Source organism: Rhipicephalus microplus, chromosome 2 (genome assembly GCF_043290135.1).
Source record: "Rhipicephalus microplus isolate Deutch F79 chromosome 2, USDA_Rmic, whole genome shotgun sequence".
Taxonomy (NCBI): Eukaryota; Metazoa; Arthropoda; class Arachnida; order Ixodida; family Ixodidae; genus Rhipicephalus; species Rhipicephalus microplus.
This window is the reverse complement of record NC_134701.1, coordinates 37332824-37349717: the sequence shown is the minus strand read 5'-3', so window position 1 is coordinate 37349717 and position 16894 is coordinate 37332824. Positions and strand designations below refer to the sequence as shown.

General features: G+C 50.4%; 1 protein-coding gene across 5 annotated transcripts in view; it reads right to left on the bottom strand.

Moving 5' to 3' along the window:
* ric8a (ric8 guanine nucleotide exchange factor A) overlaps positions 1–16894 on the bottom strand; it is a 401642-nt gene that overhangs the window by 69657 nt on the left and 315091 nt on the right. For all 5 annotated transcript variants that reach the window (XM_075886381.1, XM_075886380.1, XM_075886383.1 and 2 more), the window contains one exon: positions 2598–2702. In XM_075886381.1, the coding sequence (XP_075742496.1) occupies positions 2598–2702 (105 nt within the window). The remainder of the gene's footprint in view (positions 1–2597; positions 2703–16894) is intronic.

The following is a 16894-nucleotide window of genomic DNA, read 5'->3' as shown; positions in this document are numbered from 1 at the left end:
AAAGTGGTGATGATTTATGGTGTAGTTGGTACCCTGCAAGTGCACTTGTAGTAGCTACCCAAAGAGTGTTTAAAAAAGGCTCTGAAAGGCCACTCTTCCAGTCTGCGCTACAACAGTACTGCGTCTTCTGCGGAAGCTTAGCAGTGTTTTTCAGGACTCGATTTATTGGGTGAAAGATGGGCATTGGATTCAATATTCTAAAATAAGAGAATAAACACAGTCGAATCTCATTATTTCAAACACAATTAATTCGAGCTTCCGGTTAATTCGAAGTCACGATGAGGTCCCGTCAAAGCTACATGTATTTTAATGGGCGAAAATGCCCGGTAATTCAAACGTCCAAGCACTTCCGACGATTAATTCGGACATATTGCGCTATGAAAATGCTCTCAGCACCCCGCCCATATCCATGGCGGCACCTGCGACACCTCAATGCTGCTTGCGAAGGAAATGAAAAGGAAAGAAAAGGCTGCGGTGGAATGTTTGCTCTCTCTCAAATGTCGATCTGTGACGTTCCCATGTCACGCTTCTCTTTTTTTTGTCCCTGCCACGTAAAGATCTTTCTCCTTTCAATGCCGCGCGCGAAGAGAGAGAGAGAGGAAAAAAAAAAGAGAGAGCTGTCGCAGGGTTGAATGAATGTGTGGTTGAAGGAAAGGAAAAAGACGCTATCTTCTGCAGCCCTTGCCCTTTGCGAGAGCAGGGGGGGGTTCTCTCATGCGCCGCTGCCACGCTTCCCCCTTTCCCGTCCCTGCCACATAACCGTTCTCCTTTCAACGACGTGCACGAAAAAAAGCACTGTGAACAAGGCTTCCGTGTGGGGAGCCGAAACCTCCTTTTAAGTTTTGTGTATTTCACTTTGGTCGGCGTTTTGTTTTTGTTATTTTGCAAAAAGGAAAAAAACAAAAAAGCTGCCGTGGAGCGTTGGTTTTCTTTCAAATGCCGATCTGCTTCTCTCCGCGTGGGGACGATCCCTCTGTGCTGTCACGTGCTGGCCACGCTGCGGCTGCATAGCGGAGAGCGGGTGGCTCCACTAGGTATGCAGTAGTTGTCGTCGTCTTTAGAAAGCGCCTGTGCTGGACATTTCCGCACGCAACTTCTCTTGACAGGAGAATGCTGAAGCCGAAGTAGAAATGCTTTGCAAGCTGCGTGCGATATTGATTGACTCGCTGCAAGGCAAATGTGTGCAGACGCGCGTCACCGATTACTTCAATTATTAACGGATGTCCTGTGATTTGTGAATAAATGTAAGTCTTCTGAAACTTCCCCCTCATGTGTAAGCTCAATGCACATGCACCACTGCATGAAGAGCCCTCTGTTTATTTAGCTTTTATTAATTCAAACTTCTTTTAATTTGAACAAATTTTCGGGCCTCTTGGAGTTCAAATTATCGAGATTTGACTGTACTTGTTCACACCTCTTTCAATGAAGTAATGTTGCCATTAGGTGTCATATTCAAAAGTATTTTAATCTACCTTTCTTGGAGAAGCACAAGGTCGTGTCATGGGCTTATTCAGGTGGTCTTTACGCGTTTTTTTTTTTTTTTGCAAAGCTGAGTGCACTGCTGGTATTCTTAGGTAGTTTTTATATTAGGCCCCCTGAAAGACCAAAGTGGTCCACAGTGGTCCCCTGAAAGTCGTATAATCGGGTTTCTACTATATAGTCGTAGTATTTTAAGCCGCCTGTCAGTATAGCAGGAAATACTCCTGTCCCATATAATTCAACATAAAATATTCACAAAATAGCAGTAAATTTATACAGTGCTTGTAGATAGCACTAAAATACACATATTTTCAAATCTCAATTCGCATGATAGCCAAGGACTTTTTAATCAGCCAGTCTTGGTTATCATATGCACACCGTTGTACAAATTAGGGGTGTTTCGATAAAACATAACGCGCTTAATTCCTAAATCGTGTTTGAGGCTAAATATTGCCCCTCACGCAATGCTATTTTGGGAAAGAAAACACCCCTCACATTTACCGATTCTGGATTAGACTAAAAGGTGTCTTGCCTGCCTGAAATCATTTTCAGTGTGCAAAATAGGTTTACAGTGTAGCCGAGAGGAGGAAGTTGTTTAAACAGCTTCAACTTCACGCTTCTGATTGCCATGAATATGGCTGGTTTAAGCTGACTTGAAAACTGTGCAGAAACGTTCCAGGAGTGTGTGAACAATCACGCTTGCAGACTCATTGACTTTTAATAGAGAACTAGGTGTCTGAACAAGCTTATCAACAGTATATCTGAAAAGCTAGATCAGATAAAAACTGATCCTAACCATAAACCAATGGCTGAAACCCTCAAGACTAGGTGTTATGTGCCTGTAATCAAGGACATGAGAAGACTGGACTGAAAATCAGTAATGTAAGCATTAATTATTTGATACTCTTGAGCACTTACAGTTCAAGTTCTGAATTATTAGACATAAAGCTACTAACTGAGTGATGTAATTTACGGAGACCTTGTAGTTATCTTGCAATTACAAACATCTTCCAATGTATCTTCACCCCCAAGTCAGAAGGCATAAGAAGCATAATAACAAATAAAGCAGTTGCTGTGAAGACTTGAGCAGTTTACTTTGCTGCCACAAAGTATATTACCCTTGCACGCAAGTATCGACGCAGGATTCTGTGTCCGCGGCCACATTCTGCCAAGCACAGCAGCACAGGAGTCAACTGCCGATAAAAGTTGGGCTTGGTTTCTACCTGGACAAAGAAAAATAAAGAATGTTTGGTGCCACTTGAACTTCTATTCTTGAATTAGTAGAGTAAAAATATATCGTCCTTTTGTAAAACTTTAAGCACAGCCATGTTCATTCTCTCTTCAGCCTCATAATGTGTGGGCTGATTTTTTCGCCATAGGATGAAATAACTGTGATGGGCAAGAAAACAAGCACAAAGAAAGAAAGAGACAGAATAAAATCTTGCCGAAAAAAAACTTCTCAGCACAGTGGGATATATCTGGGTAGGCATCACTAGGCATCCAGGAATGCCAACATAGCAAAGCCTTGCATATAGTAGAGTATAGGTGAAGAAGAGAAGTGAGGACCGGAGAGAGTAAAGCACAGTGTAGAGGGAAACGGACAGAAGCGAGAAATAAATAAGCCGAGACAAAAAGTGAGGAAGGAAAAAAAATCAATTTAGCACAGGCCTTAGTTTCACATCCCTCGATTGCTTGTAGGGACATACAACAGCTGGGAACTTGAGTTGAGATAACTCTACTGATTGTTCATTGTATTGCCAAAACAGATTTAGTTCTTCATCCTAAATGCAGATTACATTTATATTCATTCACTAAAAGTTACTTTTTTGACACTTCTCACGGTAAAAAGTGAAGATGCATTTGTTGGCAGCTAAAGTAGTTGCTTGGGCAAGTTGGTACAACATTATTCACATAAAAACAGTGCCAAAAATGGAGGACAAGAAAGAAAAGGCAGTGACTTACAAACAAGATTTATTTGCTGCAACAGTGCAATATATACTTGAGCAGTATCTGACAAATATATGAGGAACGACAAAACAAAGAAAACAGAATTCACCTAGAACCATGTGATCATCAAGACAGCGTGCCATGAACATCGCGTGTGCCAGCGTGCTGAAGAATACCTAGTTCTTTCTGAGATATAGCAATCTAAGGCCTGCCTACATTTACATTACCTAGCCTTGCCATTCTTGCAGCCTCATAAATTTCGTGTACCATCTGATCCCGATGATGCTTAACGACAGCACAACGTTGAAAGTTGGAAGAATAATCCGCAGTCTCAGCAATGAATGCTGAGGTGCCCCGATACCGGTAAAGAGACAATGGGAGCGTGCCCTTTCAGCCGCTCACTTAAGCACTGGCCTGTTTAGCCGATGTACTTCTTCCCGCAAGACAGAGGTAGAGTGAACAATACCCCTTCGATGCATGGAACAAACCTGCTCCAATGCTTGGTTTAGCAGGCTCGCTCTACCCTAAAACCAGGATTCAGGACCTTGCACTCCCCAGCCATTTTTTATGGGGCTGAAAAAACTTCTTCACAAAAAGTCTATTTCATACATGCTGGCCACATTATCGACTGCAATGTTTGTCCAAAATTCAGCTTTGTCCAAGCAATGTCCGCAATTCAGCTTTGCTAAAGTATTATGAGGGCACCACACCGAGACTCAGAAGAAGCCACTATCGCAGTGCAGTGCGACAATGTTTTTATAGACAAGCAATATTGCTCGGATGGTTGATGGGAGCAACGCAGCAAACGTGCCACTAAAACTTAATTGCTGACATGACTTTATGATAAGCATCCTCAGCTAACTGCTCGATATTGTATAAGGCCTACAGGATTTGTAAGCATGCTGTATGATTTTAATCGGCGACAATACAAATGCGCCGCTTCACTATTTGAGTGAGACTGCTAAGTTCAGTGCACAGGCGCGTTGCCTTCATGAATGAAAGCAGCTGGCCATCCCTGCACTTGCGTGCAGTAAAGATTGTAGCAAAAAACAGTGCAAGAAGCCAGGAACGAAGTGAGTAAACACACTGGCCTTACAGTGGGTATCAAGAACACTTTTATGACAAACGCGTGCATGCACAGCAAATGCCCCAGCAGTGACAAAATCAGCTTGGCTTGCGATGTGCTGCACACAGCCAGGAACGATCAACTTCATGTGGCAGCAAATGCGGTGTGTTTACAGAGATTTACACGCATTGATTGATATGTGGGGTTTAACGTCCCAAAACCACCATATGATTATGAGAGACGCCGTAGTGGAGGGCTCCGGAAATTTAGACCACCTGGGGTTCTTTAACGTGCACCCAAATCTGAGCACACGGGCCTACAACATTTGATTTACACGCATCATAAAAATCCAGACGAAACGTTCGTTCATTCAGCACAGCTTATGAGTTCCTCGCAATAATTTTCGGACGTTCCATGTGATAATGCATTCACGAGAGCCCACACATGCACCAAACTGCCAGATAAGTATACTGCAAGGCACTGAAGCTATACTGGACAATGCTAGGGTGATTTGACTACTTGAGTGCAATAAAAAGGCATGAATTCACTTTTTTCGTCCTATTTCGTGATCCCTAGGTAGTCCGAAAATTCAGACGTCGACTGTATGACAGTATCGAATGAATTTTGGCTTACATTGTCTAGGTTTGGCTTCGACTGCATTGTATGCTGGCATAAGCTAGAAAGGTTCTCCTAGTGTTGGGAAAGGGCACCTTTTGCTTAAGCGCCAGTGAAACAAGTCACTGCAGGGCTAGACTGCACGGGCGCGCTTCTTTTCTTACGGCCTTTTCACCCATTGTGAAAACAATGAGAGTTTTTCAGTATGTTTCGCCACCTGTCACCAGTAGGGGCATAGCTACCCTGACCTTGCTAAGGCCCCTGTATTTTTAAATGTGGGATGGATGAGTAGATGATCTCTTTTATAAAAGTGCGGGCGCATGTGTGCAACCAGGCTCGAAAGAAAAACAAAAACAAAACATTCTTTTCATGTTGGCCGAATGACTTATCTACTTTAATTAAGGGCACAGGGTAAGCAAAAATATTGAAGAAAGTCATCAGTTTTTTTCTTACGTTACTTAAATTCTACAGCCTTTTCTGAACCAGAATCAGTCTTTAGTTTGTCTCAGTAGGTTGTTTTTTTTTTCTCTAAAAATGACTTATTTCAAGACTTGTGCTGTGACCTGCCGTGCACCCATGCTAACGAAGCAAGCGATTCCTTGCAGTTGAAGCATCAAAACCATATAGAGAGATTACAATTTGCAAGCTGGAGTGGACTTTGTACAATCAGAAAAGATTGGGCCCACAGCTGTGAAAAGAAAAAAAAGCAGAGGCATCAAGCTTTCTGTCAGTAAATGTATATCTAGTCGAAGGCATCTTAGTAGTGCCATACTTTGTAAGCACCATAAATATTATATTATTGTTTTGCTATTGAAAGAAATAGAGCCAACTAAGAGGACACGGGTAAGAGGACACATATTTTCGCATGGTACCAGGCCATACAATAGCCTTGCCCCGCCGCGGTGGTCTAGTGGTTAAGGTACTCGGCTGCTGACCCGCAGGGCGCGGGTTCGAATCCCGGCTGCGGCGGCTGCATTTCCGATGGAGGCGGAAATGTTGTAGACCCGTGTGCTCAGATTTGGGTGCACATTAAAGAACCCCAGGTGGTCTAAATTTCCGGAGCCCTCCACTACGGCGTCTCTCATAATCATGTAGTGGTTTTGGGACGTTAAACCTTACATATCAATCATACAATAGCCTTAGTCCAAAGGATGCTGAAACTTGGTGTGAATTCTACTAAGCTCAGTTGAATGGTGAAACATTCTTTAATAAAGAACACCTTCCCATATCTGTTATTCGGGCTGTTAAGCCAAATTATCCAGAACTGGCTCATCCAGAATCACTGGCTAAATGCCTCTATGGGAAAAACTCAAAATCCTAACGAGCTGAACTGTTGTGTGGGAGCACACTCCAGAAAAAACATTTTACTTAGACACTAACCACTGCAAATATGCACTCTTGATACTGTGCTATCTTTTCATGGTGGAAAAATAGCCAATATGAACGTGCTGAACTCTTCTGGAATTTCGCCAGGGCACTGCGCAGTGCAGTGCCTACACACTCTTAACCTGCCTCGACAGTACTTTACTGACAGGGCTACACAGTACGCGACAAATGAGGCTCGGCGGGCAAGACGTTTCAACACAAAAATAAACAATGATATTGGTGATGAGTATATGGCTTCTGCCTACTTAACAGGCTCATCCGTTTGCTGTTATCTCGTACTTTCGAAATAACGCACATTTTGAACTTAGTATGCGATTATCTCAAAACTTGCTTTTATTCAGATTTTTTGTACTTACGTTCTTTTACCACAGCAACCACAGTATCTACAACCACAGATTTCCGTCAATGTTTATATAATGTGATAAGCAATATGCTGAATCAGAATCATTGTCGTGTGAGGAAGTGCTCTTTTTCAACACGACATCTAATAGCTATTAATTACTAATAATTTGATACCAGAAGTAAAAATGAACAAAAAAATGCATTACAATTATCAGCACTAAATCTGCTTCAGTAAAAAGAAGAAAGACTTATAATCGAAATGAAAATAATATAATTCCCGTAACTCTCATTGTTATAAAGACAAAAGTACATAAACTTTGCCTAAAATACATGGAGGCTATAGGGCTTATCCTATCCCCTTAAAGTGATCTTAATATAAGAGTCACTTGTTGGGCAAGTTGGTACATACTTAGGGAACTACGAAAGCCACAAAACGTCGAAATCGGAAAAACTATAAATTCACAGTCTCTCTCTCTGTCTCTTGAGGCAGAATTACCTAATTTTTTCCACTATTTGTCTCCTATATGTCTATTTTTCTGCCACTAATACTCTAACTGTCTCTTACTTGCTTCTATCGTAAACGTGTTCAACATTGATGGAGAGTGCATGCTCGCTTATATGAAAAAAATTCAAGGGTTTTCAAGGACTTTCAAGAATATGTGTGCGAATTTTCAAGGACCACATTGTCTGTTAAAAACCATGTTCAGGGGAAAATGAAAACTTGAAGGTGTCGTGAGGATCCGAGGCGTGCCCGCGATCATTTCGCGGGCATTCCGCTGCACGGCCACACCTTTTTGCTTTTTCTGCTCTGGCAACGGTGCGTGGCGATAGATGGCGCCATGTGTGGGCGCGGCATGGATTATATGCGCGCCGTGGGAGCTCTCTCTCCTCCGTGGTCGGCGCCGAATAAGCACGTGTTTCCTTCGTCCACGTCCCCTTTGGGAATCGCCGGACTGTAGCCTGCCTGGGGCGGCCTTGGGCACCTCGGCAGGCGTGTTAACTTTAGTGCTAGCTTCGGTACCATACGCTAAGCCCACAGCGGTGCCTAGTGCTTGAAGTAGTAGTACCATACCGAGCCGCACTTGCCGTAGGCCTACGCGTACGAGGTTTGCCCTAACACTCGCGACCAGGCCCAGTGGCCATCGCGAGAAGGCGCAGCATAGCCGTGAGGGACCTTTTCTCGACCGGCGTGTCAAAGCTCGCCATTGCCAGTGCGACATGCTCGCGGTTTCCTCTTATCGTGAACGTCTGCATGCGGGTGCTTTTGCTCCCTGCGTCCCGAGAGCGAACGTTGTACTGTTGTTCGGGGTGCTGCCAAAGCCAATAAAGTGTTGCATATTTTTGTATTGGAACACTGTCTGTTTTGCCGTGCCGCGCTAAATGCCTTCTTAGTCGAGCGCGCGCGGAGCGGTGCGCTACACGCGAGTAGGTGATGGAGTCGCGGCCCTGTGGCTCGCTTAGCGTGAACCCGCGGTGATCATCTGCTATGGTGAGTAGCGGGGTCACCACACTAGCACCCAACGCGGTATCAAAGGCTCAGTAAGACTTCGATTAGTCTTAGCCGAGTCAGTCCGCCTTTGCGCATCAGGCTCGCCGTAATTACCCGCGTTATGTCTGCTCCGCGTGAGTTTTGTTCGCTGACGCTTTTAGCAGATACCACATTTCTCGAGAACAGGGCCAGTGCCCCCCTTGAGCATCACAATCGCATACCCTCACTTGTCACAAGCCCCAGTCGGGATGACACCAGGCGCTACGTAACAGCTCCCACTGGAGAAGTAGCATGTTTGGGTCCGGGGCCATAGCCCAACCCGAACAGTGCACGCGGGCGAAAGGGATTGCTACTGCTCCCTTTGGAATGCATGGCAGTTCTAGGTCACAGCACTCCGAAACGGCTCTCAGTGGAGCTTTCGGGGCGCAGATCGGCACCGTGACCTTGGCCGTTGCCGAATTTTGCCCGCTGGCTACTACGTAATCTAGCAGCCAGGCTCATTTTGAGCTCGTGCCTGTACCGCTAGCCGCAAGTGGCCTAGCAATTTCACGTGAGGCTGCCCCAAGAGGCATATGTGAACAGCAGGCGCTTCCCAATGTCTCGACGGCCAGTATCCATTTTAAAACCGCGCCGCTTATCGAGCTTGAAGACACTTCCCCATCGCTCGCCCGCGCCGCTAATGCACCGACAGCTTCCTTTGAAGCAGGCACACAGACGCTGCTGCAAAATGCCGCCCAAATGATTCAGGCACTCACGGGGGCAGTCCAAACGCTTTCGGCCGTTCCGAAACGCCCCCATCCCGCTGTCATGTTGGCCGTTCCGACCTACCGCGGGTATGGTGATCTGCAAAGGGCAAGAGATCACCTGGACTCCCTCACACGTTATCAGAGAGCCATGGGTCTAGACGACCAGGAAGTGCTCGGACGCGTTGTCCCGGCTGCACTGACTGACACGGCGGCCAGGTGGCATTAGCTTTCCGGCCACCGAGCAGCAACTCTCGATGAGCTCCGCGCGGCCTTCCTGCGTAAATTCTTACCCGCTGAATCAGGAGTAGGATGCGGCTCGAGCTCCTCACACAAGCTTCTGATGAGTCCCTTCAGGAGTACGTACGCGCGATGGAAGACCTTCTTTCTATCGCTGAGCCAGAGCCTCGAACGAGGAGCGCATCGAACGGGTAATCAGGCAGGCACACCTGACCTTTTCATCATACCTGCACGGCAGTCGCTTCCGTGATTTAGAGGAATAGGTTGTCGAGGCAAAGCGCATTCAAGGCGACATTCTCACCGCGCGAGCCTATCGCCCGCCACCGCCATGGCCCTTCCCCAGCGGCAACAGCCCGCCGGAGCTGCCTTTCCGGCTAACGCCACAGGTAGGCGCACGTGGGAGATAAGCGATCGAGCTTTAGACCCCTATACGTACCGGAGGCATGCAGCCGGTGCTGCATCGCAACTCGACACACGCGAGCAGGAACGAAATCCGACCTAGCGCATCACCGGTGGTGACGGTTGTCAGAGTGGTTTCTTTGATCACGCAGCGAACCGATCCCTGCACCTCGAAGCTGCTCCATCTCGGGAAGCGTATTTGGAATTGCTGGCCCCGCATCGCATGAAAAAGGAAAAAAAAAAAGAGTGTGAGGAGGACACCAGTGCCAGCCTCAAGATTGGTCGCGCACTATTTGTTCGCCTCTGGAGGTGATATACTGATGATGCGGGTGCTGGTGACGCGGGTGCTGGTGACACGGAGACACCCGACTAAACTTGCACACCTGCACCTCATTTTGAGCCATGCTCCCCGCTCTGCCATAGATCCTCTCTGGCTAAGCGGCGCAGCCCCCGCCATAATCCGTGGTAATGAGGGACAGGGTCTGGGTTTCACAATAAGGTAGCAAAGAAAAGACTTTCGTTGGGTGCTCGAGCTGCCTATTCAGACGCCGCGGAAGCGGCATTGTTAACACCCCCAAGATTGCCCACTTCGTGGTCATTTGAAGCAAATACATTGAGCGTGGGGCAAATTTTCGCTCAGCCGCCGATCTCCCGAAGACATGCTGGCAGTCACTGTCGTCGTCGCGAAGTCACGGAAACACAGAGAAGTGTTTACGGCTGTTTCATCGTGTCGAAGCACCCTCACCCCTTCGGTGTCTTGGATGGATCGCTACCGTGTGGCGAGGGCGCGAGCGAGTGAATTTCAATAAGATGATGATAGTATGATGATGGTTTCAATGAGCGAAGAAGTTCCGATTGTCAACGTGAAGTGCCTCCGCGATGCCTTCAGCACAGACAGCAGCAAGGCAACTAATGCGACATGGACCGTGACTAATACGACATGAATCGTCATATTAGTTGCCTTGCTGCGGCTGGCGAGACACTCGTGCGCATCCGTCCGTGCAGAGGTCGAGGAGGAGGCACTTCACGTCAGATGAGTCGGCCGAACTGCCGTCTATTTCACACGTAAATGTGCGCGAGGCTTCCATGTTATTCGGAACCGCGTCGTTGACCGAAACACGCTTCACAATTGATGTGTTGGCGTTTAATTCAGACGTGAGCGTCTGGCCGTCTGCCATGACGGTCGGAATCACGTTTTTGGAAGGGCAGTTGGAACTGGTATGGTGTGTGACAGAAGCGAGACGCATGTGATCAAACGTTAGATGGTAATTTCGAACTTTAATTCGCACATGAGCATCGACCACGCTGGCAGTGGCGCGTATGATGTAGTAGTTGATCGAATAAATCAAAGCAAAAAAAGTCACTCTTCTACAACTCTTGCGGGTAGCACGGTTTGGCTCAGCTCTTACAGGGAGAGGGAAAGAGGGACGCAGGAAGGCAAAAGGGAAAGGTAGAGAAAGAGTGTGGCGGCAGGGCGTGGGTGCTTCCCTACGATGGAAGAGCCGAAAAAAGCTGAAAAAAACAGCCAGAACAGCAGACTCCATCTCCGACGTTGTCGCCACCCTTGAGGATGCCAAGAGTTGTGACGTGGCCATGCTGCTCCTGCTGGACGTGGAGAGTGCCTTTGACAGTCTCCCACACGAGCTCGTCGAGGCGTCTCTGGACCGACTTGGCGTTGACGGGTGCCTCTGCAGCTTCGTGACTGCCTTCCTGACCGGCAACACCTTCCGGGTTCAAGTCGGAAAAGAGACTAGCAAACACAGGTACATCACCGCAGGTGCACCACAGGAGTCTGTGCTGAGCCCCCTCCTGTTGAACTTGGTGATGGCAGGGCTCCCCACTTCTCTTCCGACAGGCACCAGATTCCCGACCCCCTGCTCCGTCTACGCCGACAACATGGCACTCTGGGCCCGGGAACCGAGGCGGTCCATTCCAGCCATCAGGACGTCACTGCAGGCGGCCCTGGATGCGGTGTCCGCCAACCTGAGTGGCATTTGACTCAAGGTCTCCACAACCAAGACCGGGGCCCTGCTGATCCACCCGCTGGCCGCAGCACGACACTACGTGAAGCAGCTGAGGGTCGGCAACCACAGCCTGCCTTGGAAGCTGACGGTGAAGTACCTGGGGCTCACCATCGACCACCATCTCACCTGGATCCCAGCGGCCAAGGTCGCCTGCACACAGGTACGACGTGTCCAGAGAGCCATCAGCAAGCTGCAGCAGCGTGGACGCGGCTGCTCAACCAAGCTGGCGCTTCGAGTTAACCAGGTTTCAGCGTCCTCAGTCCTGCTGTACGCCTTTCCACTGGTGGCGCTGACACCGGCCAGGAGACTGGACTTGGAGAGACATCACAGGAGAGCAGTGAGGGCCACCCTGGGGCTCTCCCGGTACTCCCCTGTGGCAGCGACCCTGGCCGAGGCTGGAGAGTGGCCCCTGTCCCTGCGCATGCTGCAGCGTGCTCTGGGGCACGTAGACCGCCTACACCATGCTGCCGACGGCAGAACCCTCCTGGAGCGACTGTGCAGCCAGCCGAGGTCACAAATGGGTGGTCTCTGTGCACTCTACCACCAGATGGTCCCGGACCCGCCAGTCCCAGTGGCCCCTCCACCACCCCACCACCAGCCACCTGAGGTCCACCTGTACCTGGATGGGGTAACCAAGCGCCGTACGCCTGCTGCAGCACTGCAACAGGCCGCCGTCTCCAAGCTCCAGCAGCAACTGGCATGATGGCTCCAGGTCTTCACTGACGGATCCGTCATGCCAGACGGTACAGCGGCGGCCGCCTGCGTCATCCCATCCCGGGCCATAAGCAGGCAGTGCCGACTACCGTTTCCAGTGAGCTCGACGGCTGCGAAGCTGGCAGGGCTACACCTGGTGGCGGACCTGCTGGCTGAGGACGTTCCGGCTGAACGGGTCGCACTCCTGTGTGACAGCAAGATAGCCCTGCAGACGCTGGCCAACCATCGCCGTGACGGGCTCACGGGGAGTCTCCTGGCAACCAAGTTCCGGGCCCTTGCGGACGTCCGTCTCCTTCTTCTGGCTGCACTCTCACGTGGGCATAGCTGCAACGAGGAGGCGGACACGCTGGCCAAGGCAGCACACCAGCCGGGAACCCCCATCACCCAAGCCGTGGCGGTGAGAGACTACACGCAGGCCCATATCAAGAAGCTCCTCGCCTCGGTCCACCCAGACCAGAGGGTGCCGAATGGGCGGGGACCCAGGCGCAGTCCCAAGGCAGGCCTTACCAGGAGAGAACGAGCGAACCTGCTGCGGCTGCGAACCAGATGCGTGTCGACCGCGGCCCACCACTACCTTAAGGGATGCTGCGCCTCCTCAGCCTGCAGCCGCTGCGGCGATCCCAAGACCCTCGAGCACCTCCTCTGTGCCTGCCCTGCATTGGCCCAGGAACGCTCGAGGGTCACCGCAGCCTTCCGGAGACATGGCCTTCCTGCCTCCACCCTAGAGCACCTGCTGTTCCCATCTCGTCCCCATCTACAAGCGCTCCGGAGCCTGGTGAAGTTCCTGGACGAGACGGGAATCGTGGCCTACCGCTGAGGACGGGCCCTTTGTCACCCCTACCCTTGCTTTCGGACTGCTGTTCGTGCTGATGATGACCGTGCCACTGCTCACTTCATCTTTTTCTCTCCTTTCTACTTTTCTCCCTTTTCCCTTCTCCCGCAGGCACTGCGCCATGCTCCCGCCCGGGTTGCAGAAATTAGGTGCCTTTTCTCATCTTCTAACCACTACCACCAGCCGGAAAAACTCTGCACATTCCATCGCGGGCGCGTGCGTGCAACACCAGCACGTCACCTACAGAGAGGAACCAATAGCGCGTGAGCAATTCTGACCCTGGCGTTCTCCTAGCACTCTTTCTTTTCCCTTTTTCGTGCGATGCAGGGCCAGCAATTCCAAATCTACAGAGGGACCGCCATAGAGTGTGCTGCTTCCGCTGCCATCAACGAGGGCACATAGCGAGGGAGTACTTTACGTTTGTGCTTCCTGTGAGGCAGGGAAACGGGAGTGCGGGCCGTTCGTGAAGGCACGAGCGGCCAAACCCTTGCTTCTTTCCTCTGCGTACCGGGCAAGCAGTCTTGCTGGTGCGCACGCGCCGTTTTTTTCGGTCATCATTGTCAGTCCCAAATTCCCGGCGTTGCTGGACACGGGCGCGAGCACTTCGTTGTTTGGCGAACAGGCGTTGTTCCACTTGCAGGAGAGCTCAGTGCGCTTGCGGGACAGCTGAATAATGACATTCACCCTTGCGAAGATGTGGCCCAGTCGGCGGGCGCCGCGAGGTTGTCTGTCAGATAGGGAGGCCGAATGAGACGCGCGCGTTTCGTTCATCTTCCAGGGCTCAGTGTTCCTGTGATTCTCGGTTGGGACTTTCTCCTAAAAACCGGTATCGTAATGGACATTGCGAATGGAGGCTATTGCGACGGACCTTTTCCGAGCTAAAGCCGTTTATCAGCCCACCGGCGCTTTCTGTTGCCTGTGTAGTTGAAGCGTCGAAACCGAGTCACGTGCAAACTTCGGGGGCAGCCCCTGCGCTATGCACTCCTCGGCTCAAAATCCCCATCGGGATCGAGCGGCACGACACGAAGAGGCTCCGCATCCTTCGATCGCCTGTGCGACTCGAATGGACGGTACACATAAGGCTCGGCTGTCGGCGTTGTTACGCGAATACGATGAGCTCTTCACCGATCAACCAGGCTGTACCTATTTGGTGAGCAATTCGACCGAAACTGACGATGCGCTTTCTTTGAAGTGTAACCCCAGGCCCGTCAGCCAGGCCAAGAGGCTGGTAATTGATGGCTTCCTGGACGAGATGCTCTCAGCTGGCATTGTTCGCCGTTCGTCCAGCGCCTGCGCATCTCCTATCGTGCTGGTGCCTAAGAAAGATGGCAGTCATTGCCTGTGCGTAGACTACCGCCACCTGAATGGAGTTGACTTGTAAAGATGACTATCCGCTCCCCACGATTAGCTACATCGTAGGAAACTTCGGCACTGCGCGGTATTTTACCACATTGGATGCCTCCAAAGGTTACCTACAAGGCCGGATGGATGAGCGTGACCGGTGCAAGACCGCATTCAAGTCTCACAGAGGGTTATTTGAGTTCACTCGTATGCCCTTTGGTCTTTGCAATGCTCCTGCGACTTTTCAGAGACTCGTGGACCGCGTCCTTGGGGAAGCAAAGTGGTCTTACTGCATGCGCTATTTCGACGACATCGTGATTTATTCACGAACCTTCGAAGAGCATTTGGCCCACATTGCCGATGTGCTCGAGAGGGTGAGAGCTGCCGGGATGACATTAAATCCTGCAAAGGCCCAATTAGCGCGAACACGAGTTCAATTACTTGGCTTCCCGCTGGGCGAAGGCTCCATTGAGCCAGATCGAGAGAAACTTCGAGCAATACTCGATTTCCCCGCGCCCAAGAACTTACGCGGCCTGCGCCGCTTTCTCGGAATGGCCAATTTTTACCGGTCGTTCCTTCCGTCCTGTGCCCGAGTGCAGGCGCCCTTGACCAAGCTCTTGGGTAAGTCAGCTGAGTGCCGATGGGGACCTGAGCAGCAAGAGGTGTTTTGCCGTCTGTCTAGCTCCGTTGCGGAGACGGCGCAGCTCAAGCTCTCCGACCTGACCAGACCGTTTGTTGTCCCGACTGACGCAAGCGATCTGGGATTAGGAGCAGTTCTGCTACAGGAATACGATGGTGTGTTGCAGTTGTTGGCCTTTGCCAGCCGCTCGTTGATACCCACGGAAAGGAATTATTCCATGACCGAAAGGGAGTGTCTCGCCATCGTGTTTGCACTGCGAAAGTTTGATGTCTACCTTTATGGGACAAAATTTGTGGTGCAAACAGATCACAGCGCACTTAGCTGGCTGATGCGGCTCCGTGAGCCTGCAGGGAGGCTAGCGCGCTGGGCTCTCCTAATACAGCATTATGACTTTTCAGTGCAGCATCGGAAGGGGAGCACTAACGTGGTAGCTGACGCGCTATCTCGTGCCCCAGTGTCTACCAGGAGCCTAGATCCCGGTGCGACAACCGCTAGCAGAGCCTTTGCGCAAGCGAGCGGCGCGGACGAAACGGCAGCAGAGCCGCCGAGTAGAGAAAAGGGTGAGTGCGCCGACGAGCAAACCCTTTCCACGGGCCAGGCAAGTAGCGCGCCGCGAAGCAGGCGAGAGGGTGAGCGAAAGGGAAGCGAACCCAAGACGTCAATGCGAGCGGAGGCGATGGTTGCAGTCCTGAGTGGGAATGATACCAGGCTCCCCTTTGGGAGAATGGGAATCGCTTTCAGCAGACAAGAGTTACTTAAAGCCCAGCAAGATGATCCGTTTTGTCGCGAGTTGAGCGACGGTCTTAGAGAGACAGAGCGCCGAGACGTTGATGGTAGTGCAGTGGGCACAGGGGTTACGGGAATCGGCGTGTGTCGCTGGGTCCCCCGCGGATACATACTTGCTGGACCATAATGGACTCCTGCTGAAATACATAGCCACCGATGAGGAGTCAGTGGACCCGTTTAAGGTGGTTGTGCCCAAAAGTCTGAGAGGCGCACTGTTGCGAGCCTCTCACGACGAGCCCATGGCCGGTCACCTGAGTGGCTCTAAAGTTTTTGCGAAACTGAGAAAGGTTGCGACTTGGCTTGGCATAAAGCTTGACATTTTTCACTATTGCCGTTCCTGCCACGTCTGTCAAGTGGTGAAATCAAGGAGTGGCAAGCCGCCCGGCTTGATGAAACCGATTGTCAGTGATCGTCCGTGGCAAGAAGCCACCTGCGACCTAACTGGGCCGTTTCCCAAGAGTAAGCAGGGGTCCATACATCTGATGGTAGTCGTTGATCATTTTTCCAAATGGGTGGAGCTGTTTCCGCTGCGAAAAGTGAAGGCGCGAGCAGTGCTAGAGAGGCTACAGGAAGTGTTTTGTTGGTTTGGCTTTCTGAAAAGATTGATCCCGGAAAACGCGTCGTATTTTACCGCTCGGGTGTTTGGTGATACGTGCCGTTCCCTAGGAATAGATCACAGCACCACTTCGCCCTACCAACCCCAGTCCAATTTTACAGAGCGAACCAATTGTACGCTCAAACCAATGTAGGCGGCCTTTGCCGAAAGTCAAAAGAACTGGGCAGACCATTTGAGTGAACTCGCGTTTGCAATCCGAACCTCCGAGAGTCGCTCTACTGGTTTCTCTCCCGTC